The sequence below is a fragment of the Diospyros lotus genome, chromosome 9 (genome assembly GCF_014633365.1).
Source record: "Diospyros lotus cultivar Yz01 chromosome 9, ASM1463336v1, whole genome shotgun sequence".
NCBI classification, from domain to species: domain Eukaryota; kingdom Viridiplantae; phylum Streptophyta; class Magnoliopsida; order Ericales; family Ebenaceae; genus Diospyros; species Diospyros lotus.
Genome location: NC_068346.1, coordinates 26,698,512 through 26,725,513, shown reverse-complemented (window position 1 = coordinate 26,725,513; position 27,002 = coordinate 26,698,512). Strand labels below are relative to the sequence as shown.

General features: G+C 37.5%; 1 protein-coding gene across 3 annotated transcripts in view; it reads right to left on the bottom strand.

Moving 5' to 3' along the window:
* Positions 1–3,735: 3,735 nt before the first annotated feature.
* The window catches only part of LOC127809843 (uncharacterized), a 161,663-nt gene continuing 138,396 nt past the window's right edge, over positions 3,736–27,002 (bottom strand). For all 3 annotated transcript variants that reach the window (XM_052348977.1, XM_052348978.1, XM_052348979.1), the window contains 13 exons: positions 17,283–17,730; positions 16,888–16,974; positions 11,959–12,114; positions 11,677–11,861; positions 10,997–11,527; positions 10,622–10,799; positions 10,396–10,538; positions 10,172–10,298; positions 7,898–8,119; positions 5,632–5,988; positions 4,689–4,847; positions 4,301–4,594; positions 3,736–4,199 (listed from right to left, as the gene is read on the bottom strand). In XM_052348977.1, coding sequence (XP_052204937.1) covers positions 4,041–4,199; positions 4,301–4,594; positions 4,689–4,847; positions 5,632–5,988; positions 7,898–8,119; positions 10,172–10,298; positions 10,396–10,538; positions 10,622–10,799; positions 10,997–11,527; positions 11,677–11,861; positions 11,959–12,114; positions 16,888–16,974; positions 17,283–17,730 — 3,046 coding nt within the window. In that variant the 3' untranslated portion in view covers positions 3,736–4,040. The remainder of the gene's footprint in view (positions 4,200–4,300; positions 4,595–4,688; positions 4,848–5,631; positions 5,989–7,897; positions 8,120–10,171; positions 10,299–10,395; positions 10,539–10,621; positions 10,800–10,996; positions 11,528–11,676; positions 11,862–11,958; positions 12,115–16,887; positions 16,975–17,282; positions 17,731–27,002) is intronic.

The following is a 27,002-nucleotide window of genomic DNA, read 5'->3' as shown; positions in this document are numbered from 1 at the left end:
TCTATATATAGATAGATCATACATGTATGACAAGATAAAAAGGTGTTCCCAATGCATGAGACATAGATTTGGAGGGTTGGAGGAGGGTCATTTTGTATGCAGTCTTACCTTTACTTTTTAAAGAGGCTTCTACAATTTGAATTGATGAACTTCTGATCACAAAGGATCAATATGTTTGATAGGACTCACAAATGAAATTAAGGGGTTATGCATATATGTGGTTGTTTGTGTACACAAGTGAAGTGCCATGAATGTTTTTTTGCATGTTAGATAGATGTGTAAGATTGATATATGTTAACATATGCACCAAGTATAGTGGCTAATAGAATGGTATAGTAGCATAGTGAATGAAATAGAGAGTAGAAGCATGGTGAATGAAGTGTTCTTTGTGTATGGATGTGATGCAAACTCAAAACCAAAACATAAGAGTAATCCCGATTACTCAACCAGTATTATTAATCAATCTCAATAATCAAAAGCTATCTTGAATTATAATCGAAAAGGCTATTTATGGACAAATAATAGATAAAAATCTACTCTAACTTTGAATCCTTAATCCACTTTAATTAGGGTTATACTAACTAAAGGAACAAAAAGATAATAAAAGAAATCTAAAGAAATGAAGAAACGAACTAAAATAGGAAATAAACTAAATAAATAAATAAAATAAACAATACTAATTCTTGAAATTTACTATTCTGTCCTACATCAAGATGTGCCACCTAATTTTTTGTAAATTGGTATTAGAGTATTGCATCCATCAGATGTCAATAGTGTTTTCAAGCTTGGTGGTGGTGGTAAGTCACTAACATATGCGAATGGTTGGTTGGGAGTAGTTGTTAAAATTGTGTTAATTTGATCATTGGAGATTACCTTATCAAATGATCATACAAGTTGTATGTGATTTAAAGATGATTTGAAGTTCGTGAAAAAATGTATATTCTTGGTGATATATTGATCTTTTCCAATTTTAGAAGATCGAACATTATTACCAAGTTATGTCTTGAAGCATGTGATGCATGGGATGTTATAAAAGAACCATGCACTGGCTTGCCAAAAGAAGAGAAAAAATAAGAGAATTTGCAATTTTGCAAAATGCTCTTCATATTAAAATTTGGAAGGAGATTGGAAGAAAGATATACAAGTTTTTGTTTGGGAGATGCTTGAGCACATTGTCTTTAATTGTAGATATGAGGTTTTACCAGTTGAGTATTAGGAAAGATGGTTTGAGGAAGAGGGGTTTATGTTGAAAGAGAGTGACAAGTTTGAAAAGTTGAAGTAGACTAACATTGATGTCTTTAAGGAAGATGGAAAGGAAGAACATCCACCTAATGAAGGTTAACAAATTGTAGTCCCATATGAAGTAAAAACTGTTGAAATTAAAACAAAATGGAGGATCTTATATTGTGATTTGCACTGATCATTATAAATCTTATATGTTTCTTTATTATTTAAGTTTTATAGAGCGTTTAATATAAATAAAATTGTTACAACTTCTTCACAAATTTCAACATAATACGTATAAATTATAACTGCATTTTAATCTTAATATTATTTGCACTGTGCCTTCAGCCACGGGTATACGCTAGTATATATATATATATCGAGAGAGAGAGAGAGAGAGGGGGCTTACAGGAGAGAACCAGGCATCGGCAACGAGAGGGCAAAGAAGGAACGACCAACGGCGAGGGTGATCGAAGGACTGGTGACGATGGCGATTGAAGCACTGGAAGTAGATAGCAGAGCGGCGAGGGCGATCGACGCACTGGAAGCAGATGGCAGCGAGGGTGATTGATGCACTGGAAGCAGACAACAATCGTTGAGAAGAAGCCACCGCACTGGAAGAATAAGAAGAAGAAGAAGAGGAGGAAGAAGGTCCAAAATTTTTAGGGATTCAAGCCTCTGGGCATTGCAACACTGGCTGGAAACGCGTTTTTAGGTCAAATCTTTTAAATTACGAAACGGCTCAAAATTTGGCAAAAATTACACAAACGGTTCGAAAAATGTTTTAGGCCATTTTTTCCGTTTTCGAAACAGGAAACAGTTCGGAAACTCCGAAATGGCATCTCTAAGTCATTTCCATGCTTCACAGCTTCCCAATGTCTTGGTTTCCACAACGATCAGCCTCGTTTCACGTGTAAACGATGCTTTAAGGTAAGTTCTAGAATTTTCATTTGAAGTTCTTAGACTTTAATGATTTGTTGTGAAGAAAGATTTGAGAAAATAGTCCCGAGGTATTTATTTGGATGAAAAATAAGAAGAAATTGGAATATTGAGATATTTAGTGATTAAATATCATTTATAGGATTGATTTGCTCGAGGAATAGTGATCCGTGCAACTTTTGAGGTTTGACACGAAAATTTAGGTTGGGTATGCAAATCGAGACGATACGCGTTTTTCGAGGCATTCCAAATTTCATGCTAAAGGTGAGTTGTTTTTCCCTAAAAGATTATACATGTTGTATTTTGCCTATGTTGAGCATGATAGTCATGAAAGTAACTAAGTTATATGTATTATATGAGTATCATATCATATTTATACATGTATTGTTGCATCGATAGATTATGATTTTTGCATGGCACGATATTATTGACATATTAATACTCGTGCATGGGATTGAGATGTCACCTTGATAGTGTAGCCGTAATTCTCCAAGAGCAAATGATGGAACAATGTTAAGATTATCCTGAAAGTAGGTTATGATTCTATTTAGGGTTCCGTGTCGATGGGCTAGGGAAGTTACACTAGGGCATGTGATCGTTCATGTTATTGTGTTCATGTTATTGCATCATACATTCATGTATCATATTATTAAACATTCACTACAAGATTCATCTTGTAATTGAGTTATGCTCTTGGAATATTCAAACGTTCCGGTTAAAATTTACAACTATGGCAAGGAGATGATTGAGATGTGATGGCACGTGATGACGTGGCTGATGGGTTTGACGAGTTATTCAGTATATGCACATTCGCGAGGATCCAGGATATGCTTTAGTCATGTTTAGAAAATTATATTATATTGAAGATCATGTATAATGTTACTATTTAATGTATTTATGAGGAATCATCAAATTGTATCTAAGGTGCTCATTTGTTATTTTTTGATGATATGATAGTACAGATTCTTATGTTATGATTAAGTAAATTTAGATACATACCATATCATGTTTCGATTTTAAGATTCCGTATTTATGATAATTATTTGTCTTAACTTATTAATTCTTGTTTAGTATGCTTAAGAAGGTAAAACGAGATTGTCGAAAAATAATTTATATTGAAAAAAAAAAATATTCCTAAAATTCCTAAATTATTTAATGCTCGAAAAAATGGAATGTTGCACCTTTGTTTCATCCCTAAACTACTTTAAGGTTGTTTGTTATAAAAACCTAAACCCCCTAAAAAGGGAAGATAAGGATTTGAGGATTTCAGGAATTTAAGGATTTGAAGAGTTTATGGAAAGATATTAAATCAGTTATATTCCCTTTCCGTGCCACCTAACTGTTATATCTCGACAATAAAAGGAGTAATATTCCTATTTTAGGTTGAATTTAAAGAGTTATTAACCATTTTAGATCATTAACAAGGAGTCGCCAGAAAGCAATGCGTCGCTGACGGTGACGGTGACGGTGACAATGACTTAAAAAAAGAGTTATGATTCTGATTGCTGGATTGGACCTGAGAGGGAAGATGAAGTCCGGGGAGGGAAAGATGAAAGATGGGAGAGGATGGTGGAAGTATGTAAGAATGCACATTTATAATAATTAAATGTAATGTGTATATATATGTGTTTATATCAATATTTACAACCTTCGATCGATCGGGTTGGTAGCTGCAAGTATTATGCTTTGCCAAAAAGGGGCCACTAATGGGGGCAGCAGCAGCAGCAGCTTTGTTGATTCTTGAACAAATTTAAGCCGCAGTCGAAAATTGGCATTGCTGGAAATGCAAAAACTTGACAACCTCCCTCTGTTGACGAAAACGGAAGTGACTTGACTACACTACTAGACTAGTGCCTCCTAAGTTTCCTCCTCCTCCTTCAATACATTTCTCTGCTGCCAAAAGTGGAGGAGCTTAGAGGAACTGATCCAGGCACCAACTGCTGCTGCTGGGGAGGCCACATGGAAGCCACTCCTTCCCCGCCACTGGCATCAGCAATCGGCGAATACGGTTTTGTCACCTTCCTTTTCAGTGCCGCCTAACGTGAAATGTACACAGAATACGACACATTTGTAAATTAGTACAAAATAATCAATAATAATATCATAAAAATCTATGCACAGCTTTAGGCATTCAAACCTTTGAATCCGTTGTCCTGTAAGTGTTCATTGCTTCTTCAATTGCGCAATAAATTTTGAAAGCCTGATTGGATTCGCGCTGGCATTTTATGGTACGAATTGGTTCCTTTGACTCTGTGGCTCTAGTAGTAGTTTGTAAATAAAGAATAAGCCGGGAAGGTGGTGCGTTCTGTTGATCTTTCTTTCCATGAGTCAATTCCATTGTTACCAGGTCATCCCACAGAACATCCCACAATACCGAACAGGGGTCTCTTGCAGGGTTGAACTTCTTCTGACCAATGACGTTGGAAATTTGCTGGAAAAAAAAGACATTTCAGTATGCTGTTGGTAAAATTAGGAGAGAATGTCTAATGTTGCAGTCTCAAAAAATCAAAACTGAATCCGCTAACTTGCAAAAGTATGACTCTTCGATGAGTGACAACAACGATTTTGCCTTTGGGGAGTGAAAAATGGGCTTCATAAGCGTCTGATAAGGCAAACTTTGCACGCACTTTAAATAGATCAACCTGGCCAAAAAAGGATCCTGATTCGGCTAGCTGCAGTATTACCTTCATCAAGCAACACAAGTGATATGTCAGTATTGCATTCATATTTTTGTTGTCGACTGACATAAACGGTTTGGAGGAGAAAAAAGTTGGCAACTCACAATCAACATAATTTGCAATCACATGCATGAGAAGGCATACAGGTCCAGATAATTTGTTACCTAATATTTTTACAAGTACACAAATATTTGTTAACTTAACTAATGCGTCTTTTTGCACTCCTACATAAGCTGCATCCAGCATTTTACACCCTGTCCATGTCATGTACAGTAAGTAGCTACTTCCAGCAAACTTTAAACCTTCTCACCCACACTCTCCTCCCAAGAAAAGAGTAAAAGGGGCTGTTAGTATGAGGTCTTGGCAATAGATAACTCAGGAAAACAGCAACAAGACCACATAATAAGGGATTTATGATGGTCATTATGACTAATCATAATCATATAATTACCCAGCAAAGGAGTGCAAGAACAACCAACTATGAAAACTGGGTTTCCATAAAGACAATGCTAAATGGAAAAAAAAGAAGTTACCTCCGAAAGTAAGATAAAGTACCACAAGTTCTTGCTCAACTCTCAAATTTGGATAATTTCCTCCCCCTCATCTCTCTTTTTCATATGTTCTTTCTTGCTATTTTTTAGTCATTTAATTGCTAAATAAAACAATTCAATTTGTTGATAATAAATGAAACATAGAACCAATGGGATAATTTCCTGCTGTCTCTGAAGTGGTATATTGAGTACTCCAGTACTATTAACTAACAAACAACTGCAAATCCTAAAGCAAGTACCTGCCCTTGTGCTCTGTACTCATCATATGGTCGAAGCAAATTATCACCACTAATCACCCGAGGCAGTCTCCTGCGGAGTAGTTGATCTTCTGAAGCAATTGCAGATGCTATTTTCATTCTCATAGCATTAGCGCCTTCAGTAGTTTTGGATAAAAGATCCAGAACCCCACTCACTGGTTGTGCAGCCGCCCCTATTATTCCTTTTCCAACACCCTGAACAAAGCCCTCAACACCAGAAGCTTTTGCACCTTCAAGAGGCTTTGTCAAAATGCCAGTGACTCCTCTGAATAGGCCTTTAGCCAATGCTCCTCCACCCTCTCTGATTACATCACCCAAGGCTTCTACATTCTTAGTTTCCTGCATGAGGAAGAATGCATAAGAAAAAAAATAAAAATAAATCAACACACAATCTATACAAATGGATAAATGAAAAGTGAACCTTTTCCATGGACAGAAATATATGGATAATGCTCGACTACTGTATAACAGGGCTACAAGTGCCATTTGAATGGATAAATCACTGATAGACACATGAATTTTTAAGAAAAGTAATAGCAACTAGCAAGTCTACCTCTTCATTTTTTTCCCCTAAAATGAAGGTGAATTATTCTACAAGAGATGAACTTCATCAAAAGGGAGTCACAAAGAAGGTAGACATTAATGCCGACATTAATATATAGGATGGCAATAAATGGACTCCTGACTAGCCATTTTGAGGAATAGAACTTGTGATCTTCTTAAAATATAGGCTGAACCTTTTAAGCAAACTTCCCTGATTAATAGCTGTACAAGTAGTTAATAAAATTAGGCAAAGACAATGTTAGATGGACTGGCATATGATGTCAGGTACAAGCATGCATCTTTCATCTACATCCTATTGTGTACCTCTTAGAATATTGAGGGATATTGCTAAGAATGTCAAAGCATTTCAAGATGGGTGGGGGTATGACAAAAGAAAGCTAATTTCTAGAACAACTTAGTGTGAAAAACTTTCTAATAAATTGAGAAATGACAAGGTACAAGTTACATATCTAGGTCACTTTTGAAATTGAGGAAGCTCAGAGAGGGTATTAATTTGTTGGAGTTTGTGTGTAATATGGCCAACAAGAATTGAAGATGTTCGAGGTGTTTCATACAGAACATAGACAGCACATAGTTAACTACTGTCCTCTGCCCATCCAAGAGCCAACACTTACCACATTATCAAATTTTATGCTATAACATGAACTAAAGAGAAGTAACAGCAGGCCCATGTGAATGCTCTTACAAGTGCTCATATGAATGTGGCTTAAAGTAGTCCCGTAAGTGCCTAAAAATTAGCTGTTACATTGCCTTGACACTGCAAGACTAACCTATGGCAACCCAATGCCACCTCACGGCAGTTCCACAGTAAACATGCAACAGCTTGGGTATTCCAACAGCGTAGAAGTTAGCAGGCCAAGAAGTGAAAAACAGAAACAGGGGCACAAACAGATGAGCCTAGAAGTGTGCTTCTAATTCTTTACAGAATATCAACGATGAGGCACAGAATAGCTAGCTTGTGCCTTTGCAGTTTGCAACTTAATGCTTGGTGAAGGTGGATAAGGAGCTCCAACCAAGCAAGTTCAAAAGGCATAACCCATGGTAGTAAGTAGAAAAACTAGTTCCCCTCTCCTGTGTCCATTTTCATACAACCGAGAGCCTTTCTCCAGATTGTTTGAAGTCAATGAATTTGATTTAAAAGTATTTCCATACAGGTCAAGATATTGAGACTAGAGACTTCCCTAGGTGAACAGATATTGAGACCAGAATATAAAATTAACTGGAACTGTGCAAATGGAAATGTATCAAACTATGACCAAGACACAAAATGAGGAAAGTGAAAGAAATGAGCATTTCTAGAACCCATCCTATTTCATGCAGATGTCTGAAAACGTCATACTGTCAAATCCACCCAGTATACTATAGACAAACTAGATTCTTGTGGCTGTCATTGTTGCTGATCGCAACAAATAGCATGAAGGGCTTGATGTGGGAAAACAAGATACTTCAGATTGTTATAAAATCAATACCATTTGGCATTCCATGTATAAAACTGTATCTTTAGGATAATCCTTTCTTTCTACACTGGACATAGAATCTATTTCAGTATCCTACCTTAAACATGAAGATGTCCTGATAAACAGTTATTCTGCACTAAAAGGTTGCAGGTCTCCAGCAGAGCAAACAAGTAGTCAAATGACAACACTAATACACAATGAAGAACATAAAGTAGTTTTCAATAAACCTGTCTCTGCCGGCTTTGAATGAATTTCTTGTCCATTGATAAGGCTGCAACACCTTTACTCATATGTCCAAGTGCACTGCTTGCATTACCCAATATGTCAACACCCGAAAGCAGTTGAAGAGGCTGGCTAAGAAGATCCTTCTTAATGTTCATGATAGCATTACTAATAAGAACACTTTGTCTTGTGCACACATTCTCCTGAAATCTTTGATTTATTCGCGCCTGAATAGCACAAAGAAATGATTACTCATTCTTACAGTATCTATATTATACAACAGTCGACAACAATCACAGGCCATAAATCAATGAGATAAATCAGTGGTGAGTAAATGTCGTATCATATTCTCCAAAAGTATGGATCCCCATAAAGATGAGATTAATGGAAGAAGTTTTACATCATCCAGCAAGCTTCTGCTTTGATACATCATAAACCATAGCCTGCATCTCATAAATACAAGACTAAGAATTAGTGAAGCTATGGTAGGAATCATGTTTGTAACAGGTACTCTCAACCAGTTGGTTGAATGGAAAGTGTTGAAACCTAAAATCTTGCTAACATACTCAAGCAATTGGTTGAATGGAAAGTGTACGACACCTAAAATCTTGCTAACATCTCACTGGCAGACTAAGTGACCACACTGACTGGTGTGCCTTTTCCCTGAAATCAAAACTGCTCAAGTTTCAATTTTAACCAGCACCATTTGGCGTTCCAATTAACAGATGGTGGTATTGACTATTGTCCCTGGAGATTGAGATTCCGCAAATTTCGTCTTGATTTGACACCATTGACAGACAGCTCCTTAACATTTGATAAATGATTGGAGGTGGATTAATTGAGCTTTTTGGATATGGTTTTGCATGCCCTACGCATGATTATGTTCTTTACATTCTCCTTTTCTGTTATAGTTTAATATGTTCCTTTCTCTAGACAGCTTTCTTTGACTTTGAGGCTTTACGTATTTGCTTGACTTGATCAGGCCTTAGTTCTAGTTCCACCATCTGCTGTAGACTCCTCATTCAAGCCTGTGCTAAGATTCTTATGCCTGTGGTCATGTTGAATCTTAGTTGTAATGGGAATTCACGCCCCCTCCACCTGAGGTGCAGTTGAATTAGTTAGGGAAGGAACTCTTGGAGGTAATCCAACTCTCCAGAAGAAACCAGTTAAAGAAATCCATCTTGATGGGCAACTACACCTTTATAGACTAGATGGGTTCAAACAAGTTTCAGTGATTAGGAGCTATTAACAAGGATCACTTATCTGTATTTTTTTTTTTTGAGAAACCTGACACACTAGAGACTTGCGGGAAACTTTAACCATGTCCTAAAAGGGGTCATGGTGGTGAGAAGATGGGACTCCCAGATCACAGGTTCAAGTCTAAAGTGGCAGAAATAGGTGAGCCATAAGCAATACTGTCTTTAGGTTGGGGAGCAAATATGTATATTGTCAATCTTTCACAAGAATAAAAAACTCTCCAACATCTCATATACAAGGTTAAGCTTGATTCTTCACCTTCCATGGCCTCTTTTTCTAATCCAACATCTCTTTTTCGATAATAGCATAGTACCAATCCAACTAATTCTGACTTGAGTACAACCATAAATCACAACATGACCTCAAATCATGAATCAATTAAGCCTACCCTCCTTGTAAGCATACTAATGTACCCCTTGTGTCCATACCATGAATTGGAAGGTACCGTGTTCCTAGTAACTATGGTCTCACCAACAAGGTCTTTCATTCTACTGCATACAAGATGGGCAGAAAAGACATCTATGCTCATCTCGAGGGGCAATGTTGACAACAATAATCTTAATTTAATATTTCTTTTTATCAGGTAGCAAATAATATAAATATGGATTATGGGGTTGGGGGCATATCATCAAACTGCAAGCCTCTCTCTCTCTCTCTCTCAATTGAAAGCCATTATGTCTGTATGTTGTGACATAAACCATAATATGATGCCCCTTGTAATACCTTGCTGAAAGAAGATCAGATCAGTTAATTGCAACCAGATAAAATGAACTTCTGGTTCTTGACCAATATCAAAATATATAAAATGAGTGATATAATGAAGTGCACAAATATGATTTGCAGGACCGTGTCCCCTAGCAAGAAAGACCAAATGGAAGACCCATGATCCTGCCTCTTCTCACAGAAGCACAGGCGGGCTTTCCTTTTTGCTCAGCCAGAAAACATCCAAATTCTTAGCAAAAATATGAAGATATGAAGATATGAAAATTAAGACATGATGAGGTAATGGTTCAAAGGCTCACCGGCATGTTTTCAGTGTTACCCAGTGCAGTCATTAATGAAGACCAAAATCCAAGTACACCCACAGGTCGTTGTGTTGGCGACATGGTCATTGAGACTTTAAGACGAACTTCAGAGATGTTCAGGACACTGCCAATGAAAGAAACATTATTTGAAAATGTTAAAGGAAGAAAATTCGAGAAACAGGCTACAATAAAAAAAGGAACATTATGCTTTGAGTCATTACCGAATTTGTATGATTGGATCGACTGATACAGCATTAGATTGATTATTATATAACCTATTAAGGTTTACATGCTGGATCATCCCATGAAGACGCCAAATAATAGGTTCATGAATGTTTATCAAAAATGCAGAATTTTCTGGCCCCTGAGTGAGAAGGAATCAGAACTTGTTAGGCACACTATAAGCATTTAAGTTTCTGGGTTACTTTAGAAGCTAGACATACTCACTTGGAATCCAATATATGGATAAACACATAAATCTAGAGATCCATTTGATTGCTGCGTCATGGAAAATTTCAAAATATAGTCGGTCTCATCTACAGCTCTTTGTGGTCTAAAGACAACAGGCATTGGGGTTAATGGCAACTGATTATCTACTTGAATCCCCCGCATTCTTACTTTGAACCTGCAATAGAATATAAGTTTATTGGGACCACTAACCACGGATCACCACCACCATCAATCATCATCATGAAAACAGATATCATAAAGAAACACATGATCCCATAACTTAAATGAAAGATGTAAACTTATGTGATTGACTAATCCATCCAACAAACTGCTTTCTGAAAGTTCTCTTGATAATGGAAAGGAAAACATTACCTACTAATCCCAGAGTCTAATCCAGTTGAATATGATAGAAGAAGATTCTGCACTGACATATATAAGATCTCTTCAGGTGTATGATCAATGACAGACAATCCAAGCTCAGCAAGCTCAATAATAATGTGAAATTCACAATTTGAAGTGTTTGACTGTTGATGTTGAAAATCATTTCCGACAAATTGTGATAATGATGATGGAAGTTTTTGAATGCTGATTCCTTCATTTTCAGGCATCAAATCAGTGATTTTAACAACGTTAGTTTTGTCTTCTTTAAGAACTGTGACGCATATAGCTTTGCAAGGTCCAGTTCCCACATTGATTGGCTGATGATCAGATATCTCATCAACATTGTACTTTTCTGATTTCAGTGGATCAGACCCATCAACCAACAGCTCTAGCAATCTTTGTCTACCAAGATCTTCCCACAAAAAGGAAGCAGCTGAATTGGGTAGAAGAAACCGCCAAGAATCATTGGCACCATCCACTTGCCGAAAACGCATTGGCAAAAACATAGAACGATTTTCAATCCTGTTGCAACATATTTAATCACACTCTTTTGAGAAGAAATTTGCAGGAAAATGCACATATATACATGTATATAAGGATAAAAAACAAGGAAGAAGATATATACATGCGCCATACTAAAGTATTGTACTTTTAGTTCTATTCTACTAAACCTGTAAGGACTTGATAATGAGTTTGGACGGAAGACAACTTCATAACGTGAGTTCTTTGATCCACTTCTTACTTTCACCCTCAGATGCATTTGTTCATTTCCATTTTCATTCTTTAAGGAAACACACATCATGCCTTCTGCTTCAACACTAAAAGGTGCACTCCATTCATAGCCATCCAAACGCACCTGCACTAACAGTAACAACTGAAATAGTAACAGGAAGAAGATGACGCCCTACTTTGACACTCCACAAAATCAAAATGAAATAACAAATGTAACTGACCCTCAACAATTCATCTTTTATTGAGGATTGCCAACCCAATTGTTTTGGAGGATCAGTGGGGGTAATCCATTCCAATGTCTGAGTACCACACTGCTGTAGGCACAGGCGGCAGCCTACCCTATTAAGAAACAAAGAGTGTGGCTGAAAATGAACAACCTGCAAAATACATATTTTCCATTTGTTACATATTGATATGGTAGTTATAGACCCCTAGCTCCAAACTATAGATTAAGATGACACAAGGATCATGAGTAAAAGTAATTAAACAAATAAAAATTGTGGACATTTTATGAAATCATGAAGCTGTTACAGCCGTTATTCCTTTTCATCTCTCAGCTACCACTGTGTCAGTGAAAAAGGTTATAGCACCATAAACAGTGCAGGCACCTTCTATCATACATGGTAATACTTCACTGCAAGTGCTCATTAATGGCTGTTTATGATAAAGAAGAACAATGAAGTGCATGATGCATTCTCTTCAAAGGATTTGTTTCTGCAGTAAGTATTTGGTTGAAGCTCTGAAAACGTATGCGGCCACATTCAAGGTTGTCTATGATGTTGGAATCTGGAAATCAATCACTAATTTAGAGGGGAAATGACTGAAAAGATTAAATCCCCAAATTAGAGGAGAAATCAAAGGAATTATCTGATAGGCCACCGGTGTATCGGACCTACCAAAGATGCCACAAACACAGCAACGTGCATGAAGGTTAGAATAGGGAATTAATACATGCAGGTTGTTACAACCAGCATGTGCGCATGGGGGGTAGTTTTGTAATCCACATGCTGAGGGAATAATCTGCATGTGCAAGGGAATTCGGTTAGAAAGGGGCAGAGGAGAGGTATAAATAGTGGAGAAGAAGAGGGAGAGGGCAGCGGGTTTTTGGGATAGAAGAATTGGGAGAGTAAGGGCCTCTGGAATGCCTTGGAATTGTTCTTGTTTTCTTGCAGAAAAGTATTGGAAGCTATTGATATTTGATTGTTGTTTGGATTTCTGGGATCCTATCATTATCTTAGGTCAGCTTTCTATTTTAGTTTTTTTGGTAGTTTCTATGAGAAGTCAGAGATAGAACTCTAACCTAAAAAGCCAGCTTAATAGGTGGAGGGATCCTCTTTCTTATATATAGCCCAGGTCTCCCTTGTTAAGACGATATGAGATTTTCACACACATCCTCCCCCCCCCCCCCACGCTGAAGTTTCTTTAGTAACTGATACATGCCAAGTGATCGGGGAGGGTACTGGTCCATGACCACGACTAAGGGTAGTCCCCCAGCCAAGGGATGGCTCTAATACCATGTGAGAAGTCAGAGGTAGAAACCTGATGGAGTTGCGACTCCATATGCTTCATCCTAATCCCGTCTGCCATCTCCTACTTCGATCACCCAAGATGATGCTTTGATACCAAATTGTCATAATGCGATTCTGACAAGAAGAGTTCACTCACAATTCAGAGAGAATTGCGCGGGAACTGGTAGATTAGAAGAACAGAAAAAACTGAGGGAGAGAAATAGAGAGAAAGAGAGAATTCGAGAAGGTGAGAGGGAACTTGATTCAATTGAATTTTCCAAAAGATACTTCTCTTGGTGGTGAAGGTTGGTCATATACTTACCAAGCCTTGGCGCCAATATTTGGCTTACATTTAAATTAAAAGCCATGTGCTGTAACTGCCTATCTACTCCTTATTACAGCAGTACCCTTTACCTTTCTACCTTAGTAATCTCTTTATTTACATTATAGTCCCGTGACAAAGAGGATATATCATGCACACCTGTCATATTCAAAAAACTTTTAAAAGAGTCCTTCATGGTAAGACTAGCGGAGCTGGTCAAGATTTGATGCCTGATGGCGTCAAACTCTGGTTTCAGGCCGGAGAGAGCAATAACCATATAAAACTTATCTTGTTGAGTGATCTGTTCGGTGTGAGTCGTAGTAAGAGGAAGAAGAGCATCAAATTCTTGCATGAGAGCATGAACCTGCCCCAAATAAGATTGCATGGATGACTCTTGCTTGAGATTCTTGATATTAGAGACCATAGTGTACAAACGTTGGATGTCATTTGTATAACACTCTTCAGCTTTTTTCCACACATCAACACAAGTTTCAAAGGGGCGAAAAAACTACATGATGGACGGATCAATAGATTGCCGTAGGAGGCTACATAATTGGGCATCAACTTGTTCCCATCTAGCCCGATTAGCTTCTGGCATACTTTCAGCCTTTGTGGTAAGATGATCCGCTTGGCCCTGCCCTCTGAACCACATTTTGACAGAGGTTACCCATGAGAGATAATTGACAGACCATATCAACTTGACAGTGGTAATATTGACTATCCCAAAATTGGAGACAATAAAGGACTGAGAGGCAGCAGGGGTAACAAATGCTGGAGCGAGAGTAGCACCGGTAGAAATCGTGTCACTGATATTAAACATGGTGAGGACTTTGACACCGAAAATAGCTTGAGGGGTCATCGGAGATTAGATTTGGAGAAGCTAGAGATAATTGACCGGCGGACCCACTGTCATGAGCCAGTGCGTGGAGGCAACATATGGGGGGGTGTGGGTGGTCCGGCAGTGGCGAGTCTTCGGCGGTTGGCCGATCTGATGGCCCTAGGGTGGTGGTGGTGTTAGCAAGTGATGGCCGAACAATAGGGTTTTGGTATAGGTAGTGATGATGACGGTGACAGCTAGGGTTTGAAGGTCATTGGAAAAAGATACACAACGAGGGTTAAGATTTTTCTCACTGGTGGCTTTGATATCATGTGAGAAAATAATTATGAGAGAAAAACCTAAAAGATTAGATTTTTTTAACTTGTTATTAATAATAGGCATAATGGGCCTTAAACACCTACGGGCTTAACCTATGGGCTCAATCTAATTACAAATAAAACACACACATATAATAATTACAATATATATAATTATACTAATAATTCTAACAGTTTCCTATTCTTGTAGATCTCTTGCATATATGTACTGTACAGTCGATGGCTGGACTGAAGGGAAGAAATCAAGTAATTTCTTCCAAAATTATTTGTTCATGATATCAGAGCCTAGCTAGATGTTGGTATGACATTTATCTCAATTAGTGCTTTTTTTCGAACCACAATATCCGTTCTTTATGACAAAAACTAACTCTTCTTTGGCAGACTCTTCCATTGCTCCTGTTTTTTCCACTACTTTAGCTAATCCCATATCAACCCTTGATTTTCATTCTCTTTAAATCACCTAACACAAACTCAACAGAACCAACTTTCGTAAATGGTTTCAATATGTGTTGATTGTTATGAAAGGGAAGGGCAAAGTTGGATATCTGATGGGTGCTATTCCTATGCCACCTTCAACTGTTGCTACCTATTCAACTTGGGATGCTAAACATTCTATAGTCATGACATGGCTCATCAATCCTATGGAGCCTAAGATAGGATGGACCTACCTCTTCTATAAAACTGTAAAAGAGATCTGGGATGCTGTGCAAGAAATTTACTTGGATCTCGAAACACGACCAAGTGTTTTGAAATCCATTCTGTCCTTCGAATTACTAGACAAGGTAACATGTCGGTCACTGAATACTATAATGTTTAAACTGAACTTTGGCAAGAGATGTACCTTTTCTATGATATTAGTTGGCATTGTCCTGAGGATAGTACTAAGTACACTAAAATGCTAGAGAAGGAAAGGGTATTTGATTTCCTACATGGTCTCAACAAAGATCTAGATGAAGTTTGTGGTCGCCTCCTTGGTACTAAACCCTTCCCATCCATTAGAGAAGCCTTTGCTGAGATTAGACGTGAGGAAAGCCGCAAACAAATAATGCTCAGCAGCCCTTCAAACCAGCCCTCTGATTTGGGATCCCAGAATTCTTCCTTGGCAGTCCATCGTAGTTCATCTCATTCAAAGGATCAGAAACTTAAAGATAAACTCTGGTGTGATCATTGCAATAAACCTCATCATACGAGGGACACATGCTGGAAACTTAATGGCAAAGCTACAAATTGGAAGCCAAGAAGCCAACGAGAACAGCATAAGATATACTGTATGGCTGATTGCTGGAGGGAAGAAATCAAGCAATTTCTTCCAAAATAATTTATGCATATGATAAGGGAGAATGATGCATCCTCTTCAACGGATTTATTTCCAGGCTAAGCATTTGGTTGAAGCTCTGGAAAAGGTATGCAACCTACAGACATTATGTACTGAACACTGTAACATGTATTGCTCACCAGCAAGGGTGAAAGGGTTGCAAATGAGCAAGAATGAGTTCTCTTGGATCATGGTGCTAGAGTAATTTCAGGCAAGTGATTCTAACTCTGTTCAATTTCTCAAGGTAAATATTCTGGGTCCCTAGATCAGCCAATGAGAATAAGGAACCAATAGCTAAGAGCTGCTTGTGGTTCGTGAGTGCTTCTGGGAAGAGCATGGGTTTTGAATTATTATCAGATCTACTGAGCTTGATTTGTATACTGCAGTTTCTCTTCAAAGGGTATCTCATCCTTCTAGTTGGACATTCATTCTTTACCTACATGCTTGTCTTAAAAAATATATGAAAGAGAATTTCATATTATAGCCTGCAAAGATGCAAGGTAAAGATTTGAGGTTATATAAAGGAGCAATAGATCAAAGTTGGTGATGAGAGTAGGCTTCAAACTAAGCGTTGATGTTGCAAATTACTTAAACGATCAGAGAAGACACATCTGCTCTGGTAAATAAACCAATATCCAAAAAGATTTTTTTGGGGCAATTATGACAAACAAACCACTATTTTCAACGCTTCTGAATTAGATTGTCATAACATATGATCAATAATTAGATGATCAATCAAACAGAAAGAAATCAGTACTAAATGGGAGGTATAATTATACAATGCAGTTAATAAGATTTACGTAACTGTTGCCAAAAATTCAGTCGACAATGGGTAAATGTAAAAAAGCACCTTTGTTCTATCTGAGGTCATGTGTAGTATGGCTGAAAGCTTATGGTAAGATCCAACAGAACTGAAGGCATTGACATCAATCCTTTGCTGAAAGAGAATATTAATCCCACAAGTTATTAAAGAGCAATTTGAACATACAACAAAAAAAGAGAAAAATGGAGGATAATGTTGAGGGTAAAAATAATAATATCAAAGAAAAAATTAACCCTTAATAGCTTAAGCTTTTTGATGACATGTTGTTAATAACTGAACATGGTATGTAGCCAGACTTCACTACATAACTGGTCTTATTATATCACCTTTTAGATGACATGGTGGTTGACAATTCAATAGAGAAAAAGTGTGGAAAGAAATGAAGCCATCATGAGGTTGGCAAAATTGTCTTATCATATCACCTTTTTTTCTAGCTCAAGCAAAGAGATCCCAGGACTGTAATTTTCAGAGTTTTGAATTGCAACAGCAATGCCCACCCTTGGGGACAGGTAAGCATCATTTCGTGATGAAAAAAGCATAACACCACCACGGCCAACATAGTCTTGTGGAGAAAACATGCTAGGTGTTGGACTTCTGTCCTCAATTGCTTCTAGTACTTGAACATTTTTTCTTGAAACAACAGATCTCCTCTCCATGGAAGGACTTCTCAATGCTGTTTTTGCAGATTTAACAGCTTTTGAGAGCAGAGGGGAATCTGTACTCATACTTTCCAGAGGTTCAATTTCCACTACCCGGTATGCCAAAGATAAATGGGATTCATTACTGATCCAGTAAGGGACAAAGAACCTTATGGTTTTGGGAGCAGCAGTGGTTCCTCCCACATCACGTTCAATGCTCACTCGTAGTCTCCTATAAAATATTTCCATAGAAATATGAGTAGAAATTAGTATGAAATTTCTTGCTTAAGAAAAATACTTGCCCATTAAAGAAAAAATATTAGACATATTTCGTTTAACAAATAGAGCCCGACAAACAAATAATGCATGGTCACACCACTCATGGACATGGTAAACCCGACTGAAAAGTAACATACCCTTTCCTCCAATCTCACAAGGATTCCTGCTAATATACATGTATGCAGAATATATGCATAAGTTTAAAGTTTAAACAGTAAATTTAGAAATCATAAGAACAATGATTTAGGGTGTGTTTGATTGCATTTAGTTAAATCGAAAACAAAAACCACCACACCTTTAGAATCAAAAGGGTTGTACTAAATTCCATGGAAAATGCAGCGTGTCAAACAGCAAAGAAGGAATTCAATTCCTCGGATGTGACATTTTCCATGAAATTTCCATGCTATCAATCAAACACACCCTTAGAGTTATATTACATGGACTTGGTTACTTTTATATTTGGTTTAGGTCTGTCAAGAAACCAAAAGTGAAAATCATTAATAGATATTAGGAAATATATATATACATTGTTGAAGATACAAGGGATATCTTGTCCTTATTCTCGGACAAGATATACACACTTGATTGTTTTGTCTTTCTAAAGAAGTATGGTATATCTTCTAGAAGATATATGGTTGTGATTGTATTCTAAATTAGTTGTATCCTAAATTGTATAGGTTTCCAAATCTGGATTTGGAAACTTCTTATTTTGATAGGCTGCCTTGTACATAAATTCAGTAATCCCATCAAGGGAAATAAGATTGAAATTTTCCGATCATTCTTGACATGATATTAGAGCCTTAGAACATCAATCACTGCCCTTTTGTGACTTCGAATGTTGTGGCCTTCACCAATATTCAATCTTCTTACATAAGATGTCAAATACACACAACACCATGCCGGATTCGGCTGATTCCAGTGGTACAACGTATAAAAACTCAATAAACCCTAGGATAGATGAACGAACAGAAGAGAAGAAAACTACACTAACTTCGTAATTCTGATTAGAGAAAGAAAAACAACACACGAATTAGTTAGCTTTGCTGTTTATATATAACAACTAAAGCTCTTACACTGACATAATGAAATAAGCCTATACAACTTAACTTAAAAACATAGCACAAGCTACAGCTAACAAACACACTATTGTATGCTACAGTACAATATTGTTTAACATTCCCCCTCAATTAGGACTCTCCTGAACTGCAATCCTTGTGCACTAGAGAAAACTTTAAGCCAAGCTTGCTACATAAAAACTGAAAATGGTCCTTAGTTAGCCCCTTTGTGAAAATATCAGCAATCTGATGTTCTGTAGGCATATATCTAATTTCTATTTCATCCTTCTCAACCTTTTCTCTAATGAAATGAATATCAAGCTCTATGTGCTTAGTTCTCCCATGGAAAACTGGATTTTCAGCCATACTCTTAGCAGCCAAATTGTCACTCCACACAATAGGCTTAGGAGAAATAGTATTTGAATACCCCATCTCTGAAAATAATGACTTCAGCCATAGTAATTCTGTTACTCCTTGAGCTATAGCTCGGTATTTAGCTTCCCCTATTGATCGAGCAACCACCGTTTGTTTTCTAGAGCCCCAAACAATCAAATTATAGCCAAGAAATGCACAAAATCCACTGGTTGAGCGCCTTGTAACTTTGCACCCTGCATGATCTGCATCGGTGTAGACTAAAATAGATAAATTTCCAGGTGAGGGAGAGAATAAAAGACCATAACCCACTGTGCCTTTCAAATATCTGAGTAGCCGCTTTCAAGCAACCTAGTGCTGCACTTTAGGAGCTGGCAAAAACTGACTTAATCTATTGACCACAAAAGCAATATCCGACCGAGTGTATGTCAAATATTGAAGAGAACCAATTAGGGTTCGATAAAAAGATGGATTAGAAAACATTTCACCTTCATTTGTAAGAGAAAACCTAGAAGTTGCAGGTGTTGCACAAGGTTTACTGTCATACACGTCATCTTTTTTCAACAAATCCAGTGTACTTAGCTTGAGTTAAGTAAATTCCAACTGTATTTCTAAAAGCCTCAAACCCTAGGAAATAATTGACTTAACCTAGGGTTTTTAATGCAAATGTTTTGTCCAAATCTTTAATACATAGTTGAAGAGCAATAGAATCAGACTCGGTTATAAGAATGTCATCAACATAGAGCAAAACAAACAAGACACAAGAGGCTGTCCGTTTAATGAAAAGAGAAGCATCTGATGTAGCTCTAGTAAATCCCCAATTCTGAAATCCAGATTTCAGCTTCACATACCAAGCATGAGGTGCTTGTTTTAAACCATATAGAGACTTTCGTAATTTGCATACATGAGAGGGATATTGAGAACTCACAAAACCCTCAGGTTGACTCATGTAAACAGTTTCTTCCAAGTCACCATTTATAAAAGCATTGTTGATGTCCACTTGTTGAATATCCCAACCAAAAGTGATAGCTAAGGAAAACAATACTCTGATTGTTGGAGCTTTCACAACAGAGCTAAAAGTTTCAGCATAGTCTACACTAGGTGTTTGTAGGAAACCCTTAGCTACCAGTCTTGCTTTATGCTTAAGAACAGAGACATCTGATTTATACTTTATCCGAAACACCCATTTACTTCCAATGATATTCATATCTTCTGAAAAGGGAACAAGATCCCATGTTTTATTCCTCTGCAAGGCTGCAAATTCTTCTTGCATAGCCTGCAACAATTGAGAGTCTAGCAAAGCTTCATGGACTGAATATGGTTCTAGGCTACTCACTAAGACATGAGGAGAGGCAGTGACAAGTCTTTGTGCTTTAGATCAGGTAAGCATAAGATGTATGGAAGGAGCTGCAGGAGGTTTAGGTTTAGAAATTGAAAGAGGCTGTTTAGAAGGAGGAGGAAAAGACTGAGCAGATGGTTGTTCACAAGGAGAACTTATAGCATGAGAAGCTGCTGGAGCTTGTTGATTAGAAACTGTAATTGACAAGGAAGGAGTTAAGGATGGTGCTACCTTAGACGGTTTTGAAAAGGAAGGGAGAGACGGAAAATGAGAAATGGATAACCCAAACCCCGTAGTAGACGATGAAGATGAAGAAATAGAAGAAGATACAAACAGAGAAGGATAGGGAAAGTCATTAGGGTTAAACTGAACATGCCTTGATACATAGATCATTCCAAATGGATGCAAGCATTTATACTCAGCTTGAGAATGACTATAGCCTAGAAACACACATTTGGTAGTATTAAAGGCAAATTTGTGCTTGTTATAAGGTCTAAGGAAAGGAAAACAAGCACAACCAAATGGTTGGAGAAGAAAATAGTTAGGGGATTTCCCAAACAACAACTGAAATGGACTGAAAAATTTAATGGGTGAGGTTGGCAGCAAATTGATGATATGAATTACAGTTTAAAATACTTCTACCCAATACTTAAGAGGCATATGAGAATGAGCTAATAGAGTTAACCCCATTTCAACTATATGATGATGTTTTCTCTTAGCCACACCATTTTGTTGGCATGTGTAGGGACCTGAAAACCGAGCTTGAATCCCAGAGCTTCTAAGATAAGGTAAAAAGGCCTTAAATTCTCCCACATTGTCAATTTGTAAAGCTTTGAGTTTGTGTTGGTATTGCAGTTCAACAAATTTGTGAAAGGCTACAAACGTGGATAGAGCATCTGATTTGAGTTTCAAGGGATATAACCAAGTGTATCAGGTATATGCATCCACATATATCATGTAATATCTATAACCCTCAATTGAAAGAACAGGTGATGGTCCCCATAAATCGGAATAGACTAGTTCTAAAGGTTTATTTGGTTTGATCTCAAAATGTACAAATGGCAGCTGACTTAATTTCCCAAGCTTGCAGGAATCACAAAAAGGAATAGAAGAAAATAGAACTTGAATTTTATTCAATATAAGCTGCAATACACGAGTTGATGGATGCCCCAAGCGAGCATGCCATTGTTTATAGACATCAGAATTAGTTTGAACTATATTGACACAATGATTTGGCAACTCATGACAAAATGAGTGCTTATTACATGTATTTTTGTACTATTTATTACATGTAGAAAAAGAAGTAAATTGAATAGAATCAATAGGCTCAATAGGATGAACAGAGTGACTAAGTGCAGCTGGAACAAAAGCTGAATTCAGTCGATAGAATCCATTCCTAAGATGTCTTTGAAGTAGCACCTGTCTGGAATCCTTGTCCTTAACAATACATGAATGTGAATCAAATTCAGCGACAACATTATTATCTCGAGTTAATTGAGAAACACTAATCAAGTTTTTCTTCATTTGAGGAACATGAAGAACATGAGGTAAAGAGAGAAAAGATTTAAGATCAGAAATGGAAGAAATTTGTGTAGTACCAATAGCTGAGATAGGAAAAGACTTACCATTACCAATTGTTACTTTGTCATTGCCATGATAAGGTGAATGAATGGACAGATTGTTAACGCTAGAAGTAATGTGGTTAGTGGCTCCAGAGTCCACAAACCATGAAGGATTAGACTGATCATAAGGTAAGAATGAAGGTTGAGATGGTTGAGGTGTGGTGCCATAAGTAGTGCCATGATATGAACCTAAATCAGTCATGTAGCCTTTGCTAGAGTCTTGAACAGAAGTAGGTATGCCTGAGAATCTCGAAAATTGATCTGACCAACTGAACTTCCTCTTCCAAAATTAGAACCAGAACTCCAATGAAATTTTTTATCAAATCTGTGGTAACATTTATCCACAAAATGCCCTGACTTTCCGCAAAATTGACAATAAATTCTTTGGCTAGATGATCTACCTCCTCTAGTGCCAAAATGACCTCCTCGATTATTATAACCTCCTCTAGTATTGGTAACAGATCCATTTCCATTTTGTGAGGAATAAGAAGCAACATTAACTGACATTGAAGATGACATAGGTGAATCAAAAGCAGTTGTCAAATGTGGCACATTTTGTGTGACTAACCGCTGTTCATGCATCAAAAGAAGATATTGCACCTTTTTTAAATCTATTTCATCCATCTGGTATGTTATGAGACTAACAATAGTCTCATAGTCATGATCTAAACCGTTTAAGATAGCTAGTAACAGCTCCTTATTAGGAAGAGGTTCTCCTATGGCTGCAAGAGCAGCCTATTGTTTTGATTTTTAAGATATAGTCATTAACAGATAGAGATTCCTTCTTTACTGAGCGTAATTGTTGCTTTAATTGAAAAGATTTTGCAACAGTTTGTCTAGAATATAGTTTCTCCAAGGCAGACCATACCTCAGCAAATGATTCACAATGAATCACTTGCGCCAGAACATCTCTATCAATGGTCGAGAAAAGCCAGCCAAGAAGAAGCTGGTTTGACAACAACCAATCCATATAGTCATCATTCAATTTTGTAGCTTCAGCATTGCCACTGTCTGGATCCATAATCAACTTTGGAGGAGGTGTCGAATTGTTTAGAAATTGAATCAGATCGAACGCTTGAATAGTAGCTAGAACTTGAGCTTTCCAAAAAATGTAATTCTCGTTATCGAGCTTGATCAATACATAATTCAAAGGTTTTGCCAACTGCACCAAAACCAGTATGCGAAGTCAAAGAAAGAGAGGAAGACGAATTAGGAGGAATCGAAGAGGAGGTACAGTGATTTGAATCGGATGCCATGACTTACGTCGAAGGCTCTGATATCATGTAAAAACTCAATAAACCCTAGAATAGATGAATGAAAAGAAGAGAAGAAAATTGCAGTAACTTCGTAATTTTGATTAGAGAAAGAAAAACCACACACGAATTAGTTAGCTTTGCTATTTATATATAACAGCTAAAGCTTTTACACCAATATAATGAAATAAGCCTATACAACTTAACTTAAAAACATAGCACAAGCTACAGCTAAAAAACACACTACTGTACGCTACGGTACAATATGCTTTAACACAATGGAAGTTCCTTTTGCTGGAAGTGTTAGAAGACGACAGATTTCCTATATGCAGATTATGCGGATTTCCTTTATTGTTTGTATCGTGTGGTCCTTTATTTATTTGTTTGATTTGATTGTATGTAGTAGTTGTAGTTTCCTTTTCTATATAATTCCTTTTGCTGTATATATATGTGGCTAAGGTCATTAGAATGAGTAAGATTGGTTTTTTTCTCCTTCTTCTTGACATGGTATCAGAGCCCTAGGTTCTACCCTCGAAGTAAGGCATTCCTTGGTTGTTTGTAGCCAAAACCTTCTTGATTCAATCTTCTTTTAGAATTCAAGAATTATGATTGAAGCCATAGAATCAGTTAGCACAACTGAAGTCACTTTTACGGGTAGTTCTAGCCATGGTGTGATCACCAGTGGAGAATCACCAAACATCCAAGCAACTTATCGACTGAATGGAAAGAACTACCTCAAATGGTCTCATCTGATTAGGACGCTCTTGAAAGGCAAGGGAAAGTTGAGTCACCTGCTTGGAGCTGGGCCTGAGGAGAGTGATCCCATGTATGCTATATGGGATGAAGAGAACTCACTAGTCATGTCCTGATTTTGGAACTCCATGATTCCAGAAATCAATGACACAATGATGTTTCTTACAATGGCTAAGGAGATATGGGAAGCAATGAAGATCACCTACTCAAAGGTAAATGATGTTGCACAAATATATGAGATTAGAACAAAGGTAGCAGCTACTAAGCAAGCAACTCGGTCCATAACTAAGTAAGCCAACTTGCTATAGACTTTGTGGCAAAAATTGGATCACTATCAATGTATACAAATGAAGTGCAATGAATATGCTGCCATTCAAAAAAGATATATGGAAAAGGAGAGAACCTATGATTTTTTAGTTGGACTAAACGTAGTTAGGGTCCAAATTCTTGGCAAGTCAGAATTGCCCTCCTTAAATGAGGCAATATCCATAGTGCGTGTAGAAGAAGGTAGAAGAGGGGTGATGCTGGAGACTAATCATTTGGATAATTTAGCTCTTTTAACCCTAAAGGGTCTTGGTCAGGAGAGATGGGTTAGAGAAGATAGGAAGGTTGTGGATCTAAGTAAAACCACAAACAAAGATAATTTGTGGTGTACATATTGCAAGAAGCCTAGGCAAACCATTGAAAAATGATGGACGCTTCATGGGAAGCCAGCCAAAAGACAACCTAAGGGACAAGCCTATACGGCCAATGGCCAGCAGGTTCTCTATGTTGCTAATAGCCAGCAGGTTACAGAAGGGAAAGCTCCCCCTATGCCATTCCTTGCTCAGTCCAATAAGGATCAGCTATGGCTTCATCACTACTGTCTTAGTCACCCATCTTTTTTAGTCCTTAAAATGTTGTTTCCATCCTTATTCAAAGGTCTAGAGAATTTCATTGTGTTGTGTGTGAATTTGCAAAACACAAGCGAATATCCTTTCCTCCTAATAAAAGAACTAGCCTTCTATTTACTCTAATTCATAGTGATGTATGGGGCCCTTCAACTGTTCCTAACATCTTTGGGGCACGTTGGTTTATTTCTTTTGTTGATGATTGCACCTGGGTGGTCTAGTCGTATTTGTTAAAAACTAAATTTGAGGTGGAAACTATTTTTCCTATATTCTACAACATGGTTAAAAATCAGTTCAGGATTGAGATTAAGAGATTCAGGTTTGATAATGTCAAAGATTACTCCAATCAATCCTTATCTGTTTTCTTTCAACAAAAAGGCATTATCCATGAATCTTCTTGCCCTTATACCCCTTAGCAAAATGGAGTGGCTGAGAGGAAGAGTGGCCACCTCTTGGCTGTTACTAAAGCTCTTCTCTTCCACCATAATGTTTCCAAACATTATTAGGGAGAAACAACCTTAACCACCACCTTTCTCATTAACATGCTACCTTCTCAAACTCTTGATTCTCAAAGTCCAATCCAACTTCTCACCAAAACCTTCCCTGACTTCCATATCTCTAGCTATTGGACACATAAAAGTGTTTGGTTGTGTCACTTTTGTTCATGATCATACTCCTAACAGAGGTAAGCTTGATCCTCATGCCCTCAAGCTTATTTTTATTGGGTATTCTTCCACTCAAAAAGGTTATAAGTGCTATCATCCCCCTACCAAGAGAGTGCTTATTTCAGCAGGTGCTACCTTTGTTAAGAATACTCCTTATTTTGTCCAGCCTTATCCTCAGGGGGAGAATAAAATTCTAATGGATAAGGATTGGGTTTTTGTTATGCTTGAGCTACCATCCTCTTCTCTCCCTTCTGTTATCTCAAAGGACTCATCAAATATGCCACTAAGGAAGCCTTCACTGCTTACTTCCTATCCACTGCAGGTATACTCAAGGAAAAAGTGGTGTGCAAAAAAAGGTAGAAAAGTACCGATTCCTCCTCCTATGCATGTTACAACATCTAATTCAAGTCCTTCCACTACTAGTCCTATTGACATTTCACTAGGCATTTCACCTACTAAACTTATACTTGATGTTGAACCTGAATCCTCTGATTATGATGTTGAACCTAAAGCTGATAATTGTGATCTTGATCTGCTTATTGCCCATAGGAAAGGTATAAGGATCTGCACAAAACATCCCTTACATTTATTCCTAACCTATTCCAAATTGTCACCTAGACATAAAGCCTTTCTCATTAGCCTTCATACCATTCCTGTTCCTAAAATCTTTTCTGAAACAATAGGTAATGAGAATTGGAAGACTGCCATGGAGGTTGAGATGGCAGCCCTGGAGAAGAATCAAACTTGGGAGTTGGTTTGGTTGCCTAAAGGAAAACATCCAGTGGGTTTACACGGTAAAGTACAAATCAGATGGGTCCTTGGACAGGTACAAAGCAAGGCTAGTAGCTAAGAGTTACACATAGATTTATAGGGTAGACTACATTGATACTTTTGCTCCAACTGCAAAATTGAATACAGTGAGGGTGCTTTTATCCATAATTGCTAATTTAGGTTGGCCACTATAACAATATAATGTTAAAAATGCCTTTTTTATGGGGATCTAGAGGAAGAGATTTAAACGGAATTGCCACTTGGTTTTGGTTAGGAAAAAGTGGTGTGCAAATTAAAAAAGGCTCTGCATGGACTAAAACAATCCACAAGAGCCTGGTTTAGCCGCTTTACAAAGGTTATGCTTGGTATGGGATACAAGCAAAGCCAAGGAGATCATACTTTGTTCATCAACCACTCAGCTACAGGGGGAGTAACAATATTGTTAGTGTATGTGGATGACATTGTAATCACCGGTGATAATGTAAAAGGCATGGAACTGTTGAGA